Source organism: Phocoena phocoena, chromosome 1 (assembly GCF_963924675.1).
Source record: "Phocoena phocoena chromosome 1, mPhoPho1.1, whole genome shotgun sequence".
NCBI classification, from domain to species: domain Eukaryota; kingdom Metazoa; phylum Chordata; class Mammalia; order Artiodactyla; family Phocoenidae; genus Phocoena; species Phocoena phocoena.
The window spans coordinates 164448633-164471462 of NC_089219.1; the positions used below are offsets into that span (position 1 = coordinate 164448633).

A 22830-nucleotide genomic window follows, 5' to 3' on the forward strand; every position below is an offset into this window, starting at 1 on the left:
GACTGTTAGTAACGTTTTAACCTTCTCATTTGAAGTTATTTAGTTTGTTTATTCCGATCTAGAACCTCAACTTTCATTGCAAGGACATGAGACCCAGAGAATATGCAGTGGATTGAATATGCATATTTGTCATCATCTTATTTTTTATGAAAAAACACATGTTATCTCAAACATCTTTTTTAAGCCACTACTGAACTTCAAGTAGGACTATCTACTTCCTAGTAGATAAAATTCTGTAAGTTGTTTGAAGATTTTTTGGAGTGCCCTCAGGTGGTACAAGCCATGAATTGCATGTCCTCTGACACTGCATCGTGGTCAGAAAGATGTGTAGAAATAATTCACATTATTTTAAAAAAACACAGGATTTAAAACTGTGTATGTATCAGAGGTGAGCTCTGTTTTTATTTTGGCTTAAAAAAATAGGAAAAAATATACCAATTTGTGGTTCTCTCTTTGGGGAGATTTTTATAATCAGAAAATTAAGGTTATAATAAAACAACACATATGGTTACTCTTGTCTTTGTGTATTTAGTAGCAATCTTATTATATAAGCATGCCATAAATAAAATTTATATATTTTAAGAGGAAGGACTTATATTAAAATTTGGTATTTTGTTGAAGGTATAGAATTTCAAAACCTGTTATAGATACTTTAAATTTTATACCTTGCCCTATTCTAAAAAGGATTGAAACATCTAGCCCATGTGTTAGTCTATTTCACATATGAATTTCAGAGTAAGAAAACCCTTTGGAATCTTGCTAAAACTACATTATGCCTATAGGTAGTTTATATTAGATTTTCTTTTGAGGAAATTAGTATCTCTATAAATAATTTGTACATAATTCATATCTTATCTATTTTGAGAAGATAAATCACTGGAACTTTCAGTAAGTCTAGAAAATAGCATAGAAAAGTCTGCTCGTATGTACAGTCTTGTATGTAGATCATCTAAGTCATTGTACTTTTCTTTCAGTCATCAGTATTTTATCAACATTCTCCTGTAGGTATAGAATTGCTTTTCTGTTGCCATAGTTTTACCATAAGGAAGCAACTCTAATTGTGGTTCTTAATATCTTAATTAAATAGATCAACTACATAATAAATAATTAAAGGACCAAACTTTAGATCTAAGAGCATATGTATGACAATAATGTTTGGCTTCTCCGTGTTTGGAACAATGTAACATTACTTTTATTTCTGAACCTTCAAAAGAGTATCCATGGATATTGGGAATTAAATGTTACTAATTTAAAGTGGTTAAAATTATTATTGTTCATCTTGTCATCAATTTTTTTTAACCAATTGGAAAAGATTGTTTTTATTGGCGTATAGTCATACAATTTGTTTTCAAAATGCAAATGCTAACTAATGTTTTTTCCTTCTGATCTTGACCTTTTGAAATTAATGAGTCTTAACGTGGAGAGACTCAATTACATTCTCTATTGTAAAATTTCCACATTATAGAAAGTTTAGTAAATGGGAAGATCGCCCATCATCTCATTAGCTACACAAGCATTTTGGTAAGGCAGAAAAATTGAATAGATTCTTCTCAGATAATTTTGAAGCTTTATTCTCTTCTCTGTCACAGTCTCAACTTATCATGGGCTGAGGAAAGAGAGAATGGTGGAAGAAGTTGGTCCATCCTAGCCATCTCCTTGCATCATGGCCCCAGTCACTGGCAAAGGAACTTTTGGTTCTGTAGCTTTTTCATCAGAGAAGACAAAGAAAGCACATAAAATGGCTGATGTTCTTTATAATCTGATTTATTTAGAAAATGACTGTTTTTGTAAATTACTGTAGTTAAACACTGTCTCTGATTTTTGATAGCATTGATTGGCTTGGCAGTGGAGGCATAGGAGGATTTAGATGATATGAATCGGAAGTGTCCTCGGGAAAGGATATAAACTTTTCTGTAGATCTCTGAAGTAGGATAGGTATGTACCCCACCCAAGAGTTATTCAGTGGGCCCCTCCTATCCACCTAAACAAACATACCCAATAATGTCACCTCTCATCTTGAACATCTTTTCCCCTTCCACAGCTGTTTGCTTTGGGTTCATAGCCAATTCCTTGCTAAAACCATCTATTCTCTTCTTGCCAAAACCAAGTTGGGAAAGCTTAACTCTTGCATGTCCCTCCTTAAGCAAACAGTGAACCCCATAAATCTCTGATCAGAAGTGAAAGAAACAAACTTATTCATAAAGGTAAAGTAACTACAGCTATTAGTCTTTTTTACTTAGTGTTTTATCACTTTTTAAAACCAGTTTTCCATACTGAATGCTTCTGGCTTTTTTGTTTACTGGGTGTTAATGTATTATTCATTGAATATTGGTTAGTCCTTCTTAGTGGTGTTCAGGCATTTTTAAGTTATGGACACCCTTGTTCAAACAAAATCTTTTTCAGATGCTCAGTTCATATACAGAACACTCCCCACAAAACAAAAACAAACCTCCAGAGCTTCTCTGATTAATGTAGGAGTTGGAAGACCATAACCACTGGGGCATCTATGTACCCTAGAGCAGGATTTGGAAATTACTAACCCATCTTCTCTGCCAAAATCAAAAATTGCACAATTCTCCCTTCCTCTTTCCCTTGACCCCCACGTCTCTAAATCCTCAAGCAAAATTTTTAAATTAAGAAAAAACAGCTTTTTCTGTAGCTAGTCATAATGACCTTTAAAAGGTGCTCTGTGTACATGTTTAATATTTCCATTTCTTTCACGAAAAGGGTGGGTGGCAGGCATGTTTTCCTTTATTTTGTTTTTAACTTGATGTGCAAGTATCTAATATACTGGAAGGTACAGGAGGTGCTAAATACAGTGAGTTATATTTGGAATTTAAAAAACGCAAGTCACATGTTCTAACATTTTTGAAGAAGAGTTGAATTAGTGCTTTCTTTTATACCAAAAGCTGCAGTTTATCCGTTTCCTTCGTCTAATGGAAATGGACTCAAATAAGTACATTCAAAATGCGTTATCCCGCCTGATATTTTTGATTTCTGTTTTATTAAGTACATTTATAGCAGTTTTGCAGATAATAGTTATGGATTATGTAAAATGTAGTCAGTCCTTTTCATGATTAGTGGATGTGAACTTGCACAATCTATTTCATTTTGAAAAAGATTTAAGTCACTTGAAAAGGAAATAATTTTTAAATTCCATTTTTTTAAAAGGAAAATCGTATTAGAGTTCAGTAAGATTATTCTACTATTGTTCTACTGAACCAAGATTAAGCATACCTTTATAAGAGGAAAACCTTAAAATATTTTACCATTAACTAAGACTGCTTTTGCTGGATTTTGTTTTATATCTATTGAAAGCAAGATATCCTCCTGTTGGAAATTTTCTTTAGACTTGGTAATTAAATATTTATAAAGACTGAGATTCCATTCATTTTTTAACTGTTAATTTGGTCTGATAAACCTTTCACTGTGCTTTTGTATGAGTTTTATCTTAGCATTTTTTAATCTTTTTGAGATATGTTTTGGAATTAAATGGATTTAAAATATCTCAAAAAGTTTCTAGAAATACTTTATATGTTTTATAGTGACAGTTATTTTTCATTCTTCCAGAGTGCCAGTATTCATGGGAGCAATATTAAGGTTATATCACAGAAACCATCAAACAGGTTTTGAGCGTAGGTCCTGTGCTAGGCACTGGGAATAAAGCTAACATGATAAGGCCTATCCCTTGCCTTCCAGGATTTCACAGCAAAATTAGAATTCGGTTTGTAAAATGCTGTGAATGAAGTATGCAGAAGAAAATTCTAGGGTAAAGGAAAGTTTTGAAGAGAAGGTGATGCTTGAGCTATGTTTTAAAGAATGAGTAGGTGATAGAAGAACATTCTGGATTGGCTTGGAGGCATGAGAACCCGGAGCAGCTGGGAAACAAGCGGGTGATGTTGTGGCTTGGGCACGAGAGTTTCTATTGGGGGAGGGAAGCCACAAGAGATAAGACGGGGAAGGACCTTGTATTCTTGCTGAGGGGTGTGCAACTCATGATGTTGTCTGCCGTACGGTCTTCGAAGGGTGCTGAATAAATGTTTGATGTGATCAGGTTTGTGCTTCAGGACAGAAGTGATGGATTGGTGAGCATGGGGCTGCAGGCATGGAGATGGTTTCAGACGCCGCTGTGATAATATCAGTGAGAACCATGAGGCCTGAAATGACGCAGTACAAAGAGGAAAGGAGCCTAGTGCAGAGGAGGTGACAGACTTTATCCAGTGCCTACCGTGCCTGTGAAGACATTGTTCTAGGCCTTCTACTTATGTCCTCATTTAGTCGTTAAAGCAGTTCTGAGGCAAGAATAATAATCTGTTTATTAGGCACCAGCTGTGTGGCAGGTCCTAATTGGACACGTTTATTACTGATAAACTTTATAACAACACTGCAAAGTGGGTGGCATTATCCTTGCTTTAGAGGTGATGTTGGAGCTTTCAGAAGGTCACTGGCCTGGCCCAAGGGCCCACAGCTAGACAGTGGCGTAAGTGGCGTTTGTACCCAGATTTAATTTTAGCATTCAGCCTCTTTCCACTATATCCGTGAGATGTAACGCGGACTGGTCAGGGAGGGGAGGATGGTGTTCTAAGACACCAGATGTGTCAGTTTGAGCAGCTGGTGAAGATGGATTCTAAAGGTGGTCTTGGATAATAGTTTTCACTTCTAGCTTTCCTTAATCAATAATCTTATTGGAGAAGTAACACTGAAACAGATAAAGCGTTAGCTGCTCATCAGGATTAAATGAGTAACAGGTTTGGGGGTTGGGCGGGTGGGACACTTTTTTGGTGGGTGCTGCCGTGTACTGCTTCCTTCTCTAACTTACCTCTTCACACCCTTCCCCATTTATAAATTCAGTCTCCACAATAATGTGAGGTTAATCTGTCACTCCCAGTTTCCAATTAGGAAGACTGATATGCAGAGGTGGGACTTCCCTGAGGTCACATATACCTAGAAAGGGAGGCACAACTGGGACTGGGTTTTCCCAACCTCCAGGCCATTTCTTTTTATTGCATTCCTCTGCTTTTCAATTCAAGATCTTCAAAGCATATTTTAAAAGGTTTTTGAGGGAAGTCAGTTTCAGGTGAGAAAACAGGAAAGAGAAGAACTTTCATTTACTTTTTGTTTTATGGTTTTTAGTAAAATTTTGTGGTCTTTCATTTTGATTTGGTGGAAAGAACTTAAAACTGGAGGTAAAAGACTCCAGAGTTGACTCTCCCTCTGGTGGCAGGTTGCCTTCTCTGAAGCTGTTGCCTTATACTATATAAAAGGGTCATGAGAATACCTGTGTTAGGATATCATGGGAATTAAATGAGCTTAAGACATTAGTACTTTTAAACTATACAGTAGAATGTTATTTTTTAGTGCTAACATTTAAAAATACACAGAAAATTCTACCATGTGGATTAATTTACTTAGAGGAATAAAAGTGGTAGAGAGAAGTTTTCTCCAGCCTCTTCTTTGTCTTTACTGCCTGGTACAGATATACCATGTTATGTTCCTCCTACCCTGTAGAAAATTAATTAATTTATCCATCCTTGGATACATGCAAGGGGAAATAAGACTCAAATCTTGCCCTCAAGGACTCGTCTACTCTTGTAGAGGAGATAAGACACAGTCATAATCCAAAAGAGGAAGTCATATCTGAGGTACAGATAAAATCCTGTGTGAGTATGAGAAGGGGAATGAGATTTCTTTTCACTGGAACAATTGAGGAAAAGTGTTAATGATGGGATGGCTTTTTGAGCTGATTTTGAAAGATGGATAAAATGTAGGCATAGGGACATGAGTTGGGGGGAAAGGCATATCCAGCCTAGGAAATAGTGTATGAGTACAAAAGTGGAAAGAATGAGCTTGTTTGTAGACCAGGAGTTGTTTGATTGGCCTGGTGGGGATTAAAGTCAGAAAGGTAGGTCTGATCAAGAAGGTCCTTTGAGAGCTGTGGGTGATAGAGATTTAGTGTATGTTTTTCAGCAAGTGGAATGACGTGAACAAAGCTGTACTTCAGAAGGCCAGCAGTGGTTTGAAAAGGGAGCTGCTGGAGGCCGTGAGACAAGCCTTATGTTGCTGAGTGGAAGCAGAAATAGTAAAAATAGAGAAGAAAATTCAAATAGGAGAGGGATTACGGTGATAGAAGCAGGTGTGTTTAAACAGGAAATCACTATTGTACGACTGCTTCATCCCTTTAGGTAAATTTTTCTTTAAAAAAGAATTCACGCTGCCCATTTTCACATGACAACAATAGAGATCTCTGGGAGAGTATCATATCCGTTTGCAGATAATGTGGGACCTAAAATTATTTCTGCTATGTGAAGAAAATCAGTAGTTTGGGAGAAAGAGGTGAAAAATGAAAATGTAGTTCAGCATAAGTTTGAATTTTTCCTGTGAACCTGAGTCCAGGTTTTAGAAAGAATGGTACATGGGCACAGTTTTTGTCTGTAAATAGCTTTTAGAGAACAAATATGTTAAGCCCACAGTTGAGTAATTTATTAACAGAGTTAGCATGCACGTTATATATGAATGTCCTTTTCCTTGGGAAATAATTCTGTTTGGGTTAGAACAATGATTTTCAACTTACTACCCACAAAGCTACTACAGAACAACTGATAGAGTTCTGAGATAATTTTCAGTGTTTTGGAAAGCTAAATAAACGATGTACATCATACATTCCAGTGACAGGGTTGTACCTCCTCAGATACAAGCTTCTTTGTTTGAGACTAAATTTGCCAGCTCTGTGGAGATGCTTATTTATCTAAAACCAGTAAGTTCTAATTAACTACTGTTGACACTTTGAAGATCTTGTGATTGTGCCAAGATACTGGTAACAAGAGTTGCAGTAGTCCCAGTGCCTGAATTGAACACGACCATTTATGTATCTTTGCTTACTTATGGAAGAACAAAGATTAATGGTAAATATAGTTCCTTTGGACAAGCTCACCCTAAACATGGAGTCCAAGGGGGTTAGTTAAAATAATAAATGGGTTTCTAGTTGTTGAAAAGCTTGGGAACTACTGAGTTAGGCTTCTGGTTCCTGTGCCCTACCCATCATATCTTATAACCTCTCTCCCAGCTTTTCTCAGCCAGCATTACGTAAGAGAGCTAAGTGCTCATGCAAAGTGATTTGGGTGACTGTTCTAACATGAATTATTATATATATTCATATGTGAATTTTTATTTATAATAAAAGAATTTAAAAGTATTTACTTCATGACTTTTAAGCTTCTAGTCACTAACTGTTTGGGAGAGCTGCTTTGGCTTGACCATAACTCAAGTCTGATACTGCATTTTTCATAAGCACAGCTTTTGACTTAGGTTTTGGGACTTAAGATGTTGTCCTGCTCCAAAGTGGGATTGATTAAATAACTAAAAGAGGCAAGATTTTTTTGATAAATCTGTATTTCATAATCATATAGAAAGTTATTTTAGCCTGAAGTTTGTTGTCAGACAGACACTATTCTGTCTCTCATTCTTGTTTCTCTGCTTCTCTGGTAGTTGGGGATCTTATTAATGTATTGTCTGTTACAGGTCTAGCTGGTGACTTCAGTTCTTCAGGCTTATTTTACAGTAAGCTTGAAATTTAATTAATGGTGCTGCAGTGAACTGAGGATGTCATCCGTGATTATTTACGTGTTTCCCTGTGTGAGAATAGTAATTTGTATACAGTTACTTTACTTGTGTTCCTGAATTTTAATCATATTTGTTGCCCATAAATTGGAGAAGCATTTGCTGGCTGTTAGACAGTCGAAAATTCTGATACCTTTTTGTCGGACTTTTTCATCTTTACACGGGGGTGCAGGGAGAAGCTTTGATAGAATAGAATCTGACTTGTCCATTGATGACAAGACATGAATTGCAGGAACCACTTGTACTCTCATGAGACCAATCGCAACACACAGTGGCAGCCGAATCTGTGGCCCAATTTTTACAGCTTAATTTTTTTCCAATTGAAGTATAGTATATTACAATATTATTATTAGTTTCAGGATCACAGCCCGATTTTGGACATGCTTCCCTCAGTCTGTAAGTGATAGTGTGTACCGTTGGGTTGTCCACGTTTGTATTCAGCAGAGAGCAGGTGAACATTGGTTCGGTGCCTCTGAACTAACATTGGGCATTCCTGTTTTTATGATCTAGGCGAGATAGAAAAATTCTGATTAATCTTTTGAAGATGGTATTAAATTGTGGTATTTTGACATCAGCTTTTATATATAAAGAATATTGTGAGGTTGTTTTATTAACCCATTAAAAATTGCTAAGAGGTAGATGATCTCATCTAAAAGAGGAAAAGCCACAGTAAACTGAATTACTTGTACTCCTAATAAAAGTACTGTGTTACATGTTACTAGGGAAACAAAAATGAGTGATTCGACATTGCTGACCTTAAGGAGCGGTTGTGTAGAGAAGATACACCACGGTCAGAAATATCTGCAAGGCAGTGTCAGTACCATGCATGGTACAGAGCGGTAATTAGGAAGTGGTATAGGCAAACATAGCATGCTACTCACGTAAAGATACCAGGAGTAACTCCTTTAAGGTAGACCTGCTATTTCTGTAGGCTTTTGCAATTTCTGAGATGATTCAGGTGAGGAAACAAATCACTGCTGTTTTCTGGAAATTTTCCGTGATATTTGGCTATGAAAATGCCATTCATGTAGGAAGAAATGTATTTTTATTGAGGAGTTTCCTATGCAAATATTGTCCTGATCTTTACTGTGATAATACTATTCAATATACTAAAAACAAAGAATTACTTTTTTCTTAATTCAGATTTAAAGTCACTGGTCTCCATGGATTTCACATTTTCTTTAAGTCTTAGAATCATACATCCCCAATTTGAAGATATTGACTGAATGGGTGATGTGAATTCCCGGGAAACAGGTCTCTAGTGTCTTCTGCAGATAATACTAGAGAATGACCTTATGTTCATGGGAGGTAGGGTGGATTTTTGCATACCTCTGTTGTGTGTACCAAATCATCTTGCAATGGCTTTCCATAGCTCTTAGAATAGAGTACAGGCTTCTTAACAGGACTCTGGGTTCCTTCATGAGCTGGCCCCTCTTGACTCTGCATTAACTAAACACACTCTCCCCTGCTTCAGGTCCTTGCACATTCTGTTCCTTCTTTCACCACAATGAGACTTACTGTTTTCAAAAACACTTTAAAATGTTAATTTCTGGACTGTATAAATAAATTTGGCAGAACCAAAGTTAGTGACAATCCTAATACAGTGACATTTACTGGCAATTTTATTTGCACATAAAGATCAAATTATTCAAAGTGTCTCCTTCTGCCCAAGTCCAAAAGATATATGCATACGTACATTTTAAAATGTAGCCTACAACCTTATTAATCTGGATTAAGATATATAAACAGCTCTCAAGTACAGTTAATACAGCAGTAGTAATTTATAGTATTATTTACATGAATAGATGTTTGAGTCTCTAGAGTTTTGTTCTTAGGAAGCTATAACTGTTTTTCTGTTCCAAAGGGATAACTGTTCTTTTGGGAAATCAGCTTGAATTATATCTTTTCCCTCTTAAGTAGGTACTTTGGCCTCAGTTTGGGTAGTACGGTTTTATTTTCAAGTATCATAACCCAGATAAGAGCTAGGTTTTCAGGACTCTCTGATATTTCCACATTGTTGATTAGTCCATTGTCGATTAGTCCAGCAGTTATTTATTTCTCTGCCAATATTTATTTACCCTTTTATTCATTAAAGTATGAATTTGAACAAGTGTCATTTAAAACTTCCCATAAGTATTTCTTGTGCATTTTATCTTCCTGTGAATAGTGATGCTATGGTCCCTGCAGCCGACCTGTGGAGTCTTGACTTGCTTAAAAACAAATTCAGCATAAGGTCGTTGCCGGAAGAGACACAATCAGACTGCCTTTCTAAAGACACCTCCCTGTTTTCTAGAGTCACCCCTCCCTTTAACAGTTCTCTTGTGCCCTGACTTCTGATGCTTTTTGGTCATGAGGCTTGGGAAATAACTTACCTTCACCTGAATTTCTTCACACTGGGAATTGGCTACGGACCAGGCTTTTTCCTTGCTTTTTTAAAAAATTTGTTTTTTGGCTGAGTTGGGTCTTCGTTGCTGCATGCGATCTTTCTCTAGTTGTGGCGAGGGGGGCTGCTCTTCGTTGTGGAGCATGGGCTCTAGGAGCGCGGGTTTCAGTAGTTGCAGCGTGTGGGCTCAGTAGTTGTGGCTCGCAGGCTCAGTAGTTGTGGTGCAGGGACTTAGTTGCTCCGCGGCATGTGGGATCTTCCCGGACCAGGGCTCGAACCTGTGTCCTCTGTATTGGCAGGCGGATTCTTAGCGACTGTGCCACCAGAGAAGTCCCTTCTTTGCTTTTTAAAGAGTTGATTTCCCCCCCCCCCCCGGAAGCTTGTGGGATCCCAACCTTATAGTCCATTAAAAACTTCAGATATAGATTTCCTGCGTGTTCTGGGATTTCTTTATTATAAAATTATATACAGATTCATTCATTCTCATATTTATTCTCTCCTATTTGCGTTATTTAGATGGATTGCTATATGTAAAGTTACTTATAATACATAGTAGACCTTTAGCGAGTTCTGATTAAGTTACATTGATTTGGGCTTCCCTGGTGGCGCAGTGGTTGGGAGCCTGCCTGCCAATGCAGGGGACACGGGTTCGAGCCCTGGTCCTGGAGGATGCCGCATGCCGCGGAGCAACTAAGCCCGTGTGCCGCAACTGCTGAGCCTGTGCTCTGGGGCCCGCGAGCCACAACTACCGAGAACCTCATGCCACACCTGCTGAAGCCTGTGCTCCGCAGCAGGAGAGGCCACTGCGGTGAGAAGCCCGTGCCACAGCGAAGAGCGGCCCCCGCTCGCCGCAACTAGAGGGAGCCCGCGCACAGCAACGAAGACCCAATGCAGCCAAAAATAAATAAATAAGAATAAATAGATAAATAAATAAATTTATTTTTTAAAAAGTTACATTGATTCTGTAAAACTCCTATTTAGTTAAATAATCAGTCACCTGCAATGTGCCAAGTACCATACTGGTTGCTGGTAATGGGAAGCTGAGTATGGCACAGATAAGTACCTTTGAGTATCTTTAAGTCTAGTGAGGCAGACAGCTGATTCTAACACAATATAAAGTAGTAACTCACAATAAATTGGAAGGATCTTAGGCTCAACCAGTTTTGGTATTTTACAGTGTGTTTCCTTCTGAGCTCTAGCTGGTATTGAAGTTTTCTTTTTCCCCTCCCCCTGTTTTGTTTTTAAATAACAATGTATCACTGCTGCTTTTGTAGTTCGTTTTTAGAGAATGAGTAGTAAAAGACTAAGATTTAATGTGGAAAATGTCTAATGAAGAAAGTAAAGTGACATAGGATACAGGTTGAACTAAAATATTACTAAGAATATCATTTAAAATACGATAATAAGTATTTTGTGCACAGTTTTCCAGAAGAAGTGTTCTTTATTGGGTAGCAACCATGGATTCTTAAGAGTGGGAATATGGCATTCCTAATTTAAAGTTTCCTTAATTTTTATAAGTTTGACCACACAGCTGATGACTTTTTTCATTTTCTTTGTTTGTCTGAATATTTGATGTTTCCTCTAAATAACACACCCTCACGTTTGAATTGTCATATCAAATTTAGACCTATTAATTATGAGTCATATATTTTAAAGAGTAGTGAAATAAAGATACATATTGCTATGGATATAATTACATTTCAGAGACTGAAGTTAATGATGTTTAGTTTGTAGAACAAGTTTATTTTTATGTACTTGCTGACAGCCCACACCAATAACTTTATTTATATTTAATTCTATTTCATAAACCCCATGTGAGGTAAACAAACCCAGTTTATCTAATTTATTATATATTCATCAAAACTATTCTTTTAATAAAATTTTACTTATTTTTGAGTTTCCAAAAGTAAATGTGGACATCTTTGTCATTTAAGTGTTAGGATTGTCTGGGGTTGTTTTAGATAGAAGTTGCTTCTTGGTTTCGTCGATGAAGTATCACGAATTATTGTCCAGAGAAAATGAGAAGGGCAAGGGCAGTAGGGTTCCCAGGGAGAAGTAGACAGCTGTCTTGGTTTAACTAGGACAGGCCTGGTTTTCAGTGAACCATCCTGAATGGATATGTATTCAGAGTCATGACCTAAGAAATGGCTTTGATTTTTGATTCCTCCTGAAAAATAACACGATGGCAGAGGAACCTTCCCAGACCAGCTCTAGTGTTTGGAAGGGACAGCCAGGTGCTGGCTCTGCAGTCTTTCCAGGCACTTGGGGTCATGCTGGTACTATTAATCGAGTCACTTCTCTCATTGTGTACATCCAGTTCTCTCGTCAGAACCTAGAGCCAGTTGGAGCTCCACCCGACAAGAACTGCTCTGGGCAGTAGAACTCGGATTTCCAGCACAGCATTTTGTTTTTCTAGCAAAAAAATTTTTTCTGATTAAAAAGTTGTGTGCTTATTATAAAAGTTTAAGCAGTACAGAAAATCATAAGAAAGTAAAAATATCTAAAGTCCCACCATCCACGCAATGGTTAGGAATCCACCTACTGCAGGGGACATGGGTTCAAGCCCTGGTCCCGGAAGATCCCACATGCTGTGGAGCGACTAAGCCTGTGTGCCACAACTACTGAGGCTGCGTGCCACAACTACTGAAGCCCGCATGCCTAGAGCCCGTGATCTGCAGCAAGAGAAACCGCTGCAATGAGAAGTCTGCACACCACAAGGAAGAGTAGCCCCCACTCGCCACAACTAGAGAAAGCCCGTGCGCAGCAACAAAGACCCAACATGGCCATAAATAAATAAATAAATGTATGTTTTTAAAAAAGAAAATCCCACCATCCAGAAGTAATCACCTTTAATATTTTCCATAATAGAAAAGTAATAGGCACTGGGATATTTTTCAACTTTATGTTATAAACAATTCCAAGATGAAGAATACAAGCATGACATGGCACTTTTTCTTTTCCTTAATAGCTTTACTGTACCATACAGTTTACCCATTTAAAGTATACAATTCAGTGGTTCTTAGTATATTCATAGAATTGGGTAGCTATCCCCATAATCAGTTTTAAGAACATCTTCGTCACATGGGAAAGAAACCCTGTGCCCCTAAGTCCCTATCACCACCCCTACTCTTACCCTACTCCCATTCCTTCATACCTCCCAGCTCCTGGCAGCCACTAATCTGCTTTCTGTCTCGATGTATTTGCCTGTTCTGTACATTTCATATAAATGGAATCATACAATATGTGATCTTTGATGACTGGCTTCTTAGCGTAATTTTTTCGAGCTTCATGTATTTTTTAGCAGGTATCATGTATGGCAGTTTGAAAAGTAAGTCATTATAAGAAAGCATGTATTCACGTATCTAGGCATACTCTCTAAGTTTGAACAATTGACCTTCTTATTTTCACAATTGATGTTTGTGTGTTAAAGTTGTAGGAGTATGGTATACAGTGAAAGTAATGACTAATACTTAATATTTTTTTTAAATAAGGAGGTTACAACCAAATCAGAAAGGCTTCCTCATATTCTTTAGTTTAAAAAACTCAACATTTAAAAACTTGGTAAATTGTGAAAGTAGAATTGTGTAGTAGTTTTCTTTGCCAAATTGAATGTAAATAGAGATGAATGCTTGGCCATTTGTGAAATCTCTGAAGTTTATTCTCTTGGTCCCCAGGCTCAGTTTTCTTGCCCAGCATTGTCCTTCCTTCACTTTTTTCCCACATCCAAGAGCATTACCTTAGAACTGCATACTTTTTTGATTCTCTTAATTCTTTTTCTCTTACAAAAGGAGGAAAGAACAGACATGGTCTTTGAAAATTTTTGTATTATACTTTTAGAATGAAAACACTTTTTTCTTGGTTAAAAGAATTTCAGCTCTTTACATGTGGATGAGGAAGCAAAATTGCATGTGTTTCCTTAAAAATGATCTGAGGTGATCTCATCTCATTGGATTGCCCACCACCCCCAAATGAGCCTGGCCCATGGAATTGGGTGCCTTTATCATCCCCCCCACCCCAAACTTTCATTTTGTAGCATGTCACACATCTATTTTATCTGTCTCCCACTTTCCTTCTTGTCTGAATATAAGTTTGTACCACTTTGCCTAATTTTAATGTATGAAAACTTTTCTTCTAAGTCTTTAGACAGATTCTTCATATTTCTTAGAAAATTTGGTGTTACCCAATCTTATACTTATTATCTCCTTTCAAATTTTTTGAAGTGGATAACTGGGAAAAAACATATATAATTATGAAACTAGAAATAGGAAATAAGAATAATGAGTGAAGGAGGGAGAAATAATTATATTAGTTGCCTGGGGGCTAATAGTAGCTCCAGTTCAGTTTTGACTGCCAGAAAGTTCTAATTAGTACAAAAAGGAAGCATACTAGGTGACCAAGAAAAGAATATCACAGGCAGAAGGCATGTGGCATGTGTAAAAAAAAGCCCTGCAGCGGGAGGAGCATATAGCTCATTTGAAAATTTGGAAGAGCAGTGTACCTGGAGTGTAGAGAGAAACAACGTATGAATGGGATGAGTTAGGCCACAGCCACATCATGGGGAGAAAGCACTGGAGTTTGGTATTTATCTTAAGATCAGTGGGAAGATATTGAAGAGATTTTACTAAGGGAGATGATTTGATCTGGTTTAGTTATTAAAGTATCACTGGCTGCTGTGGGGAACGGGAGAGGTACAGCATCAGAATGGACAGTTTATTTAATAGTCTAGGCCGGTGATCCCTTAATTTTTGAGCTTATCTCCTAATGCACGTGTATTTATAGCTTATGTATATGTTTGGCGTTGACATATTACATACATTGTAAAACATGAAAAAATAGAACTGTAAAAAGGATGAGAAAAAAATTAACAGAAATGGAAGTACTACTGTGTTCTTTCCTACCTACCCTAGGGTATGTTTAGCATTCTGGGATATATGAATCCCACTTTGAAAACCAAGAGATCGTGGAACATGAAGAGTGACAGTGGAGGTAGTTTGGAGAACAATGAGGAGATTGCATTAACAGGACTTGGAAGTAGGTTAAATAGTAGTAGTGGAAGGGCCCTAGATATCTGGTTTGCATAACTGAATAGATAACAGCGCTGGTTAGAGAGTTAACAGATACTCTAGTAATAAGCTAATCATCTTTGTTAAAGTGCATTCTACCTGAATGTGGTGTTTTCTCTGAGCATATATGTACTTAACAGTGCCTTAGTAACGAAAAAGAAGGGGGTTGGGGATGGTGAGGGAATTTGATCTATGTCCATGAGGAAGAAGCAGAGAAATGAATGTGGGACACGGACTACTCTTACCTTTAGAAGTGTTAGGATATGGCAGGATTGGTAAATTATAAACCCCTCAACTTCAATTTCTCTAGCTGGAGACAGTCACTCCTTCCACATCTAAAAATAAATGGCTTACAAACAGATGTTGGACTGATGCTATTGCCAGTCAAGCCTAATCAATTATCAGCAATTTTCAACTGTTAGCAGCAATTTTCATTCTTGCTTAGAAGGGAATAAAGTGCATTTGAGACCCTAAGTTGGGGGAGAACTAAAGAAATGAAGAGGGGCGGGGAAACCAGTCATATAAATAGTTTTGCTTAAGATTCAGTAATGAAAAAAAAGAGAGCAGTTCTATATGGTGGTATTTTTTTCACATGTGGCTATAGATGCATGGTCCCTCATTTTTTGAGATATATAACGATTTTCCTTTATTAAAAACTGCATATATTTTAAAACAAAATTTGAAATTCTTTTGCAAATGTTTTTAAATGCCACTTTAAAATTATCCTCACTTTGAATAAAATTTACTATTTGTAATTCTCATGTCTTTTAGCACAGTGCCCTGCAAATATGGTACCGTTTTCCTCCCAGTTTTGTTTGTGTGTGTGTGTGTGTGTGTGTGTGTGTGTGTGTGTGTGTGTGTGTTACGCGGGTCTCTCCCGTTGCGGAGCACAGGCTCCGGACACGCAGGCTCAGCGGCCATGGCTCACGGGCCCAGCCGCTCCGCGGCATGTGGGATCTTCCCGGACCAGGGCACGAACCCGTGTCCCTTGCATCGGCAGGCAGACTTTCAACCACTGTGCCACCAGGGAAGCTCCCCTCTCAGTTTTATTGAGGTATAATTGACAAATAAAATGGCAAGATGTTTAAAGTGTACACGATGATGATTTGATACACATATAAATTGTGACAGGATTTCTTCCATCTGGTTAATTAACACATCTATCACATATTTCTTTTTTGTTTGGTTGATTGGTTGTTTTGTTTTGGTGAGAACATTTATGTTCTATTCTCTTAGCATATTTCAGTTATATAGTACAGTGTTATCAACTGTGTTATCCACCGTGTTTTACATTAGATCTTCAGTCTTTATTCATTTTGTAACTGAAAATGTGTACCCTTTTACCAGCCTCTATTTCCCTCACCCCCCCAGCCCCTGGCAACCACTTTTCTGTGACTTTAGCTTTTTTAGGTTCCACATCCAGGTGATTCCGTGCAGTCTTTGTTTTTTCTCTGTCTGGCTTATTTCATTTAGCATAATGCCCTCAAGGTCCATCCATATTGCTGCTAACAGTATTTCCTTTTTCCTATGACTGAATAATATTGCAGTGTGTGTGTGTGTGTGTGTGTGTGTGTGTGTGTGTGTGTGTGTGTGTGTGTGTGTGTGTGTGTGTGTACTGCATCTTCTTTATCTGCTAGTGGACACTTAGGTTGTTTCATACCTTGACTATTGTGAATAATGCTGCCCTGAACGTGGGAATGCAGATATTTCTTCAATATCCTGTTGTCAATTTCTTTGGGTATATACCCAGAAGTGGGATTGATGGATCATATGTTAGTTCTGTTTTTAATTTTCTGAGGAGTCTCTGTACTGCTTTCCATAGTGGCTGTACCAGTTTATACCCCATGGTACCTATTTTTGAACACAGGCAACCATACCACTGCAGTGTCTTCTTCCATTCTATTCTGTATACCTTAGAACAAACACAAACACATTTGCTTTCATGCCCTCTCAAAAATGGTTATAGTAGAACTTTGCAATCACGAGGGTAATACCTGGGGCCCTAATGATGGTCAGAAGTATGATCACTGCTAATTTGCATGCTATGCTGTGCTTACTCAACAGACCAGCTTTCCAGAGAGTACAAATCAAATTAAAACCAGCTGTAAGCAAACATTATCTCATTTAATCCTCAGAAAAAGTGCTGAGCTGGGTAGTTTCCTCGTTACAAATTTCTTTGGGATTAACTCCTGATCGTGGAGACCTCTAATGTTAAAAATGTGAATGCTAAGGGTCTACTATAGTAATTATATATTGCAATAAAATGCAGTAATACTGATCAAATGACAGCCTGTCATTTTCTCCTGCTAATATCTCACCCAAGGTTTGTGTATTTCCCTGCTTGTACAAAATACCTAATGGTAAAGGATGTTAAAAGATGGGGAAAAGCCTGAGGGACAGCTGTTTCACAAACTATATTAGAAATAAATGAACAACCATAACAAGACTATTTCAAGGTCAGAGTAGCTCATAGAGATGGTCTTTTTTCTTTTCTAGAAGTCTAATATAGATGTTAAGTTTTGCTTTTTTGATGCATCTTAACTGCTTTAGTTAACCTCTTTAGGTCATGTTTTCCTTTAGGGTGCATCCTTATTTCTGTCAGCCGTAAACCTATTTTAATACACTGATTTAAAGAGAAGTGTCTTTTTTTTTTAACTGAATTTACTCAGTCTGTACACTGAACATTCTTTTCCCATATTCCACCCTCCTCCCTCAACTGAGTGAAGAAAGAGTTAACAGCATCAGTATTAAGCAGGAAGTGCTGTTAGCCTTATGCATATGATGGAATGAATAATTTAGTATCTTCGGGAAATGCAAACTGCGGTAGAACTCAAGCGACCTTATCAGAATTTAGATAAGTATTTTAGGGATGGTATGAAGTAAAAATCAGTAGAAAGAATATGTTTAAAGATACCAAGTGCAAGAATGTTGCATAATAGTTTAAACTGGCAAAATTGGGGATTTGGGGTCTTAACATGGTAGTAATGTTTTACGTCAATTCTGACGATTGTCAGATGACTTTTTACCAAAGTGATCGGTAATGGAATGTGGCAGTTTCTTTGCTGTCAGAGATGAGATAATTTCTCAGGTTTTTCCTGTAAGTTTTTAATATTTTCCTTATTTTTTTTCCTCCTTTAAATATGAATGAAAGGAACTGAAGGGTAAAACCTGAAGACTAGGCATGTTTATTTAATAGGGGGCTTTGTAGAAGTAGTCATTTACAAACATCGGTAAGACCGATTTTTTTAAAAGTTTAAACAAAATATAATTATTGAACATCTCCTAAATGGTTTATCGTCTTTGGCATGATCTGATTAGGCTAGTAGACATTTTATATGTATGCCTGTGGTCTTTTTTATGTCATTACTGTAAATATTGTGCATGCGACTTTGATAATAATTGATTAAGTGGGTGGAAGGACTTAGGAAAGGTGACATTCAACGATCTTATTTTGTGTTTGAAAATATCTGCTGTATTTAATATCTTTAAAACAAGACTTAAACGTAATTGGATTATATTAAATCTAATTTCTAAAAAAACAATAAAAAATTCTCTTATTTAAGATTTATTACCATTTTCAGGTGTGCATTCTTTAAATTGGTTTGGTTTTGATTCTGTGCAAACTTTTAGTTAGCATAAATTGTATTATTTAAATAATACAGTTTTAAGGGAAATCTAAATTACTGTCTTGTTTGCCTTTATGTAGTCTTTCTTAAGTCAATATATTTTTAACTTGTTTATTGTTTCTTGATTAATACTAATGGAAAGAAAATCTTTCCTATGCTGAAAAGAATTTCTGTAGTATTTTATTTATAGAAAAGTATTGATGTAAAGTTTTGAACGTCACTAATGTAAAACTAAAAGAAATTTTTGTTTTTCCCACCCCAGTTTTGAGTGTCACCTTGCTTTTGTAAAAGCCTTTCCCCTTTTCATAAATTATCATCTCCTTCTCATTGAATTTTTTCACTTAAAGAGAATTTACCTCATTAATACTTAAGGTAAATTTTAGTATAGGCAACCTAAATATTAAGTGGCTTTTTGAGGTGGCCACGCATTTTTTAACAAGATTTTGTCAAATTCGTATGCATATATACATATTGAAGAAAAAAGGAAAATAAAATGTGGCTTGATAAAACAATGAATAGTTTTGCTGTCTTTCAAAGATGAAAAATGAAGATATTCTTATTTGACATCAACGAATATATATCACTTTAATTGCTGGAGGCTGTGTAAAATGGCTTTGGTCTTCAACTAGTAGAGATGAGTTCATCTCATGTTAAGCTAATCTTAAGCATTTCCCTTAAATTTTTTTCAGCTGCAAATTCTTTTAAATGAGCAATACTAAAAGAGGGTAGCTATCATGGAATTAACTAATGGCCATAGATCTGACTTCCTGTATCTCAGGTCCACTTACTTTTTAAGGTAATTGTAAAATGCAAATCGATTGCATTCTCTGATTGTATAACTCAGGAAATAATTAAGCTATAAGTGCATCATTTGGTCTGTGGCTTATTATAGGGTTTTTTCCACAAATAAGATTACACATAAAAAATTTTAACAAGTTTATGTTATAAAGAGGATACGTTTTTATTAAATTACAGAGTTTCCAGAATGAGGATCTAGCTAGGACGTATGTGTAATACTTTTGAACCTTTCAAAGCACCTTTTAGTTTATGTGAAGTTCTTCAGATGGCCCCGTTGTCCTTTGAAGCTTCTAACACCAAGGTGTCTGTTGCAGCCCAGAGCAAAGTTACTGCTACCCAGGACAGCACTAATTTGCGATGTATTTTCTGTGGTAAGCAACATTATGTTTACATTACTTTTTCAAGCTGTGGTACATACTCCTTGCGCATTTCCATAACTTTTGTTTCCTTAGGCCATGGTCTGGTTTGTGGTATTTGGGATACACAGCAAGCTACTGTTTTATGTTGTGATATTTGTTGTGGTTCATGTAGGTGGTTTGGTCAGCTTTTGAGTTGGCTTCTTAGAAAGGATTTAGTTAGAATTAGGATCTCAGAACTAATTTCTTGTTCACTTCCTCCAACACGAATGAGAGGGGTTTTTGTTTGTTCGTTTTTGTTTTTAACTATTTTCTTTGAGAGCAGTCTTTTAAATTAGAATTTAAGGGGAAAAGTTATATTCATCTTAATATGATTTGGGGAATATAAATGTGATTTATTGGAAGGGAGCTTTTGCTTAACTTGAATTAATTTTCAGGTGTACATGTTGTAAGGCAGATGTGAGCTCTTATTAATAGGTTGGTTTCTGATCGACAGCCTCTATTCAGTAGGTTAGATATCTGTGGCTTAGGAGTGAATTTAGGCTTACAGAGTGTTTTCTTTCACTCTCACGCTCATATACACACGTGTGCACATATATGTGTTGTTTGCATGGACAAACCGGTTACGTCACTTAACCATTCCACACTACAGTTCATCAGGTATGCATTATATGCATATCCTCCTCCTTACACTAGGATGGATCTATATATGTACACATATACACGACACACACACACACACACACACACGTCTGAATTCTTTTTATTCTCATTTGATCCTAAAACTTTCTGATTTGAAAACCCAAGTTCAAAAAGTGACTTTTAAATCTTAGAGCCTTTTTTTTTTTTTTTTTTTTTAACTCGTATATACGTTTTTGACTACTGTATACCTTGGCTGGCCAGATTATTTTATGAGAGATAAAATGATATATACTACTAAAATTTTATATAAACAATTCAGCTGTGTATATGTACTTTATCCATGTGAATCAGAGTTTTTGATATGATCCTTCAGTATTACTCATACTGTTTCTTGACCTAAAAAGAGAATTGCTTTAAGATTGATATACTTGCTGGTTTAGGCAAATAAGCATGTGTTATAAATTTCCAAAAATGAAAATTCTAATGCATTTCTTAATCACCTGAGGTTTTATTTTACGATCTCTCCAGGTGACAGTTACAGCAGTGAGCCTGTTGTGCGGCTCCTTATAAACTCTCTACTCCTTCTCAGGTTCCTTAATTAATCATTACAGATTAAGTGATTAATTAGTAACTTTTAGTTCTGATTTTTCTGCCTCCTCTTGGGGGTTCTTCCAGGCGGTCTTTTGAACTAGCCATGAGTGATTGTTTGTGTTTGTGTTACTAGGACTCTTTTTAGCTCTTTTTGAAAACCTACTTGATGTTCTATACTTCGCTACTTAATATGTGTAGTGCACATGCAGAATAATAGAGTTTACCCAACTGCAGAGAAAAGATTGATTTGGCCTTCATAAAGGTGAATTTTTTAAGTTGTAAAATAATGTGTTAAAAAGCAGTTTCCCCCAGTAGTATGTTTAATTGATTTAACAGTGTACAAACAATATAATTACCACATTGCTAAGTTTAAACTTGATTGTATTGTGTATGATAACACCTATTTGTCTTTTAGTCCTGTGTTTTAAATAGTCTGTGGCTAAGTGTGAAACTAGGTCTGTGAAAATTAAAATGTGACAATAAGTGAAATATGCTTTACCCAAAACTCAGTATTGAAGTCAAGACTGAAATGCCATTCATTCCTGGTTTAGAGAGACATTCTATTCTGATTCCATCATTTATAAGATACCATATCAGTGACATGGACACATTTTCTTTATTAGAAACATGTGATTTACATACTTTGCTATATGAATTCTAGCCAGGACAAATTAAGACCAACCATTGTCTTTGGCTGTGGTAATAGAACAGAGAAAACTAACCCTCATGTAGCTACTGTTCTTTATGATACAATAGTAGGAACAAAGCAGGTTCACTTGTCACTTCTCCTTTTTTCCCCCAAAAGAGCCGTTAACCACCCTGTGATGCTCATAAAATATTGTTACTTACCCACTGGTTAGGAAAGTACCTTTTTTGCATTCTATGAGAACACAAATACTCATGTAGGCATATGACCTATGTGAAGTAACTAATAGTTATATTCCAGAAAATACAGTGGCAGCTGACAGCCTTGCCTAATCTTAATTGCTGCTTCATGTTGTGTGTGGTGCCTTTGGTATAATTTAACAATTGTATAACCCAGTAAAATGTTTGACAGGAATGAAGAATATAATTGAGTACCTGAAGTTCATAATTTACCTAAGACTCTTTTATTTAATGCTCACAGTATATTTATATTATTTCTTAAATGCACATGAATTTCAATGTGCTTGTTATTGTTAGTTGACAATATTGATGCAGAAGAAACAACGAAATAACCAGGTTAGATATGGATGTGAGAAAATGCCAGGGTGAAGGCGTCCTCTCTTCTGCCCCCCAGTTAATAACGAAGGTGTTTGGGAAGACAGATAACCCACTATCACCAAGAACCATGTAGAAAAGAATTTTAAGAGTTGTTCAGTTGTTCTTGGATTCCTCCCATTTTAAAAGGATCTTCCTTGTAGTAAACTATTTTTATAATTAATAATATCAGCCAGAAAATATTGCCCACATTTTTAAAACCTCCTTTTAAAACAAGCTTGCTGAGTAAACTATTAAATTAAAAAAAAAGTTTTTATAAATTGCTAAAAGAAACCTTTCTCACATTCAGATTTTTTTGTAAGTTGTATCAAACTTTTGACAGTTTAATTTTAAAAAAAAACCTTTAAATAAAATCAGAAGGATTGAGTTGAAATTTTGACATCTTTCTCTTGAATTTATGTATTTGAGTTAAAACTTACGTCGAGATTTTAATTGGTGAATTTAATCTATTAATATTATTGTTGAGCTACAGTGCTTGATGTAGATGTGAATTA

At 36.4% G+C, this 22830-nt stretch overlaps 1 protein-coding gene across 1 annotated transcript in view; it reads left to right on the forward strand.

Annotated features, from left to right (window-relative positions):
- ENAH (ENAH actin regulator) overlaps positions 1-22830 on the forward strand; it is a 74593-nt gene that overhangs the window by 11209 nt on the left and 40554 nt on the right. Inside the window, exon 4 of the mRNA XM_065871768.1 lies at positions 19802-19858. Coding sequence (XP_065727840.1) covers positions 19802-19858 — 57 coding nt within the window. The remainder of the gene's footprint in view (positions 1-19801; positions 19859-22830) is intronic.